The 5,068-nt window shown below is 45.2% G+C and overlaps 1 protein-coding gene across 1 annotated transcript in view; it reads right to left on the bottom strand.

Moving 5' to 3' along the window:
• Positions 1 to 631: 631 nt before the first annotated feature.
• The window catches only part of PMP22 (peripheral myelin protein 22), a 34,727-nt gene continuing 30,290 nt past the window's right edge, over positions 632 to 5,068 (bottom strand). The window contains exon 5 of the mRNA XM_019542733.1: positions 632 to 2,312. Within this exon, the coding sequence (XP_019398278.1) occupies positions 2,146 to 2,312 (167 nt within the window). The 3' untranslated portion in view covers positions 632 to 2,145. The remainder of the gene's footprint in view (positions 2,313 to 5,068) is intronic.

Here is a 5,068-nt window from a genome sequence, read left to right on the forward strand (position 1 = left end):
AAATAGCTGTGTATAGTTTTGGCATCTTCAAGTTGGGCTCAGGACTCAGAGCCATGGAGTTGGATACTCTTTTCTAAGGCAGTATCCAACTTACTGAGCCACCCTCCCTCTGACAGTGCAGCTTGGCAGAGAACAATCCCATGGCCAAAAAATTACAAAAGCATTAAAGTACAATCCCTCCCCAAACCATTTCACCAGTGCCGAGCAGCATGGTGGGAGGGGTGGAGAAGGTGGCCCCATTCCCCACTCCAGGCCTTGCCTCTGGTAAAGAGTCAGCATGAATGAAGTACCCGTATACTCCGTGTACCTGGGCACAAGAAGGAGCTAATAATAGTTACTTCAAAATACGAAGACACCAAAAATAATCTTGTGGCTGCCTCAGGAGGCCCTAGATCAGCTGCAGACTACTCATGTGACCTGGAACGCATTGCCCAGAGTAAAACACTCACATGGTAAGAGCATATCTATACAATGCAGTAATGTGCAGATTCTCCTAATTACCTCTAGTTACATTAGCTAGATCAGGTATCTCTGCATTGTGCCATGTACACAAAGCCTGTGTGAAGGCCATGTAAAGGACTGAGATGACACACTCAGAATCAAGGCCTACATAAATAATAAGCTGAAGCCATTGAGTTATTCTGACTTTTATTTCATTGCGTCTTAGTCCACACAGTCGGTATAAAATCAGGAAAGCAAAGCCAAAAAAAAAAAAGAAAGAAAAATAACAACATAATGTCTGGAGTCTTAGCATCAGAAGGCACCCGATATGAGTCTACAGTAGGTTGCCAATACAATTCATTGCCAGACACACCTTTGAAACACAGAGAGGTTTACAGAAGCTCGTTTCTGGAGGCTAACAACCTACAAGTTCCATCCAGAGTTTTGTTTCTGACCAGGAAGGGAAGGAGGGTGGGGGGTGGAAAAAACCTTGGTTATAAAAGCTTTATTAAAAAATAATAACAAAAGCAACTTGTCTAAGTACAAAAGCAGTTATAGCTCATTTATATTACACAGAATTATTTATCATGTCTATCTTTGCTGTTTATCTCATAAAACTGTTAATTGAATTTCCAGTGAGTAAGGTTAAATGGCTAGCGATATAAGGAATGGTAAATAGATAGCACCATTTCACATATTTGGTATTTATTTCATAGATATACTGTTTTTGTTTCTCTCTCATCTTTAGTGTATCTACATGGCAAGGATAAAGTACATTTCAAGGTCATAAGCTACGATTCCCAGATGCTTTGGTTGTAAGTGGGTATGTGGGAGTTCACTTTGTACACAAGGCCACAAACAAGAAAGCATGCCATTCTAAGGGGAGGTTTTCAAAACAAGCCACAAGTGTTAAGGAACACAAGTTACATTGGTTTTCCATCGAACTTGTGGGTCAAATTTTCATAAGCACCAAAGTGATTCAGAAGCCCAAGTCCCCAGCTGGGTGTGGTGGGCAAGGCAATGGGGACTGGGCTCCTAAGTCTTTTAGGCATTGTTCAAAAGTTGGCCCTTTGCTCCTAAATCCTTTAGGCATTCCTGAAAACATCCCCCTGGGATTTATACATGCACTTCAGTTAACAGGATCACAGCACTTGGTGGGGGGAATGAATCCTCTGCTGGTATAAACTGGCATTGCTCCATTCAAGTCAGGGGAGGAGCACATCAGCTGAGGACCTGGTCTGGGTGGGCATTCCTTTGATGGGCAGATTTGGGCTTGGGGTTGGCAGGGGTGGGTCACAGGAAGGCTTTCAAAGAGGGGTTCATTTCACCTTAGGGCAAAACAAAAACAGGAAAGAAAAATACTGCGCTCTTGTTATACTGTTAGAGTAATAGTTCCTTAGGCACTTTCTTTAGGCTTTAAAACATAGCGCATGGTCAACAAAAGCAAACAATACTATGTACATATATGTAAAAAGTGTTATAAATAGGTTTTTTAAACCATAGATACTATATACATCTTCAATTAACAAGTAACCATTTGTTTATTTCCTTTGTTTTTTTTTGTTTTTTGTTGGGGGGGGTGTTGCTCGGGTTTTCTTTTTTGGTTAATTTTTTTTTCTGTTTTCTCGTCTCTTTTTCCCCGCCTCTATCCCCTCCATGGATGTCACGAGTGCCCCTGTCTCGGCCACCTCGCCTCGAGCTTCATTATTCGCGCTTCCTTAAGATGATGTAGATCACTCCGCTGATGGCAGCCAACGGGAAGGCCACCCAAGCCAGGATGTAGGCAAAGCCAAAGGAGATGTCATCTGAGGGTATCTGCCACTCCGTGTATCTCACTGTGAAGATGGCTGCACCGCTCATCACACATAGCCCTGGATCAGAGGAAGCAAACATGGAACAAGGGTGAGCAATGTCGTGCTGAGAACACGGGCCTGTGCATTTCAAGAACTGGTTTTACACCCTCACCAGGGAGGTTTGAAAGGACAAAGCTGAACAGCATCAATAAAACTCTTAAACTGCAGCAGAGGAAATTTAGGTTGGAGATTAGGAAGATGTTTCTGACTATGAGGATAGTTGAGTAGTGGGATAAGCTACCTAGAGAAGTTGTGAAATCTCCATCCCTGGATATTTTCAAGAGCAGGTTAAACAGAAAATACTTGGCTGGGATGGTTTAGTTAGGGATGATCCTGACTTGAGCCCTACTTTCCTACAATCCTAAAACCTTGTTCCACCTTGCACCACAAAAAGAAAGCTGATATAAAATCTTAGGTGTATGGGAATACAGATGGAAAAACCTGCTGGGGAGTAAAAAATGATCAAATCACGTGAATCTACAGTCCATGATAGCTACAGAGATGAGGAACCTTTTGGCCTGATTCAAAGGTACTGTATACGCTAAGTTTTAGCAGCTAAAATACAAGTTTCACAAACAGGTCTCGTGTGAGGAATTCAGAGTTACATTAGTTCGTGCTGAGCTCTGCAGTGCTGCAGCTAGACGGGTACAGGGACATGAATCAGCTAATTTAAAGCTTCTGTGTCTGCAGTGTAGACAAACCCTCAGATCTCATCCCTGGGGAATTCAGAGCTTACGTCCATTTCTCTGACACAGCAGAAGCTTGGGCTCATTTATGAATGCCCCAGGCCACGTGTTAGGACAGGCACAAAACTTCCAGCAGCCATTGTACAGCTACAGGTATGACCCGGAATTCTGCCTGTGAAATCCAAGCACACATCTGCCAAAGCTTGTTTTAAAAAGTGAAAAGGAAAGATGAAGGTGTTGGGCTAAGTACTTTCCAGATTTAAAGTACCAAATGCTGTACTAAGTTTTACATTGCCAGGTAACTGCAATTTCTAGCACTTATGCACAGTCTGGAGTCCATGCCACTTGGATTTCCTTGAATTCCCCAGCTAAGTTGCACCACAGCTGTGTAAGTGTCCAGAGGGAACAGAATTGCCCAAGTACACACATAATGCTGGGTAAGTCCCACAACTTTCGACCATAAAAACCATGACTGGTGGGTCTTTTAGCCCAGTTGCCTAGTGGTTAGGACACTTGCCCAAGGAGAGGCTTGAGTTCTAGACACTCCCTCACCCAAAGGGGATTTGAACCTGCCTCTTCTACTTATTGAAGTGCTTCAATTACCGAGACATGGGCTAGGTCAGTGGTGTCCAACCTGCAGCATAAGTGCCACAACAACTTGGCAGGCTCTGTGTTGCATACAGCAGATCAGGAAAGGGACAGGCAGCGTAGCAGCCAGTAGGCCAGAGAGTAGAAAGAAGAGCAGGACTGGATAGGCACCTGACTGGGGTCTTATGAGCCCTGCCACCCCCAGTGCTCCTTCCTGCCCATGGCAGGTGGTCAGACTAGACGATCTGTCTAGGTCCCTTCCAACTCATTGATTCTATGATATTAGGCAGGAAGCAGAGGAGGAGACTGGGCCGGGAGCACAGAGTAGGGAACCAAAAAAGAACATCAGAATCAGCAGAGGAAGGCATTCAGAGCGGCACCCAGGGAGGGTGCAGGGCTCATTTGTGGTGTGCCTGCCAGAAAAGTTAGTTCTGCCTGGACATTGCACACAGCTCCCTCCAGTCCTCCTCCTGAAGTTGCTCTACTGCCACATACATTTACTTTTCATTGGATAAAGTATCTACCAGAACAGGGGCAGCCTGTGCCATACTGGGGACAGGGGCCAAACTAAGGCCCAGGACCCTTCCATGCCAAGGTAATAACTGTCATATTGAGCCACCCTCCCTCTGAAATATTTTTCTCTTCCTGACTGCCCAGTGAGCCTGCTTCAAGAGCAGGCCTGGACATGGTCTGGGCAATGTCTCATGCTTGGCCTGGTGATTGAAGCATTTTGTTTGCAAGCAAGAGAACTAGGTTCATATGCCCTGTAGGCAAGTGGGGCCTAAATCCTGGATCTGTTGCTGCTTAAGCAAGTTTCCTAACCACTAGGCTACTAAACTGAAAGTTGGAAGGGCCCTGCTCCATCAAACACCCATCATGGATTTTCTACAACTTAAGTTTCAGCAGTAACCGTGTAACTGGGCACTTGTGTGGCTAGAGCACAGTCGACTGAGGATGCTCAGCAGGAAAACAGAGGATGTGGAATCAAACTGTGCACAAGTGCCTACACAAGAGCCAATGAGGCACATGGGGTGAAAAAAGATTTAGTCCACAGTGTCAGTGCCACCCTTAGGGCATTCCTTAAATGATAAGGCATTCCTATTCCTTCTCTTTATTCTGCGTGCAATGTATCCACCCCCTCGCTCTCCCAAGCCTCAGCCTGGGACCCCTGCACAGCACTTCTGGGAAAGGATCTGCTAGACAGTGGGTGCATTGACACATGCACTTTACTGAGGAGCTCATTAATTATCTCTGCAGTAAAGCATCGCTGTCTACATGAGCGGCACTATTAGGCTGGAGTAAACTAACTAACTCCTCTGTAGAGTAGTATTCAAGTACTATCCTATGGTGGAGTTATTTACTCACAGTTGGTAGGGTCAGAAGAGACCTGAGCGGATCATCAAGTCCAACCCCCTGCCATGGGCAGGAAAGGATGCTGGGGTCAAACGACCCTGGCAAGGTGTCTATCTAGCCTCCTTTTAAAGACCCCCAGGGTAAAAG

Source organism: Crocodylus porosus, unplaced genomic scaffold (genome assembly GCF_001723895.1).
Source record: "Crocodylus porosus isolate Cpor-Errol unplaced genomic scaffold, CroPor_comp1, whole genome shotgun sequence".
Classification (NCBI taxonomy): domain Eukaryota; kingdom Metazoa; phylum Chordata; order Crocodylia; family Crocodylidae; genus Crocodylus; species Crocodylus porosus.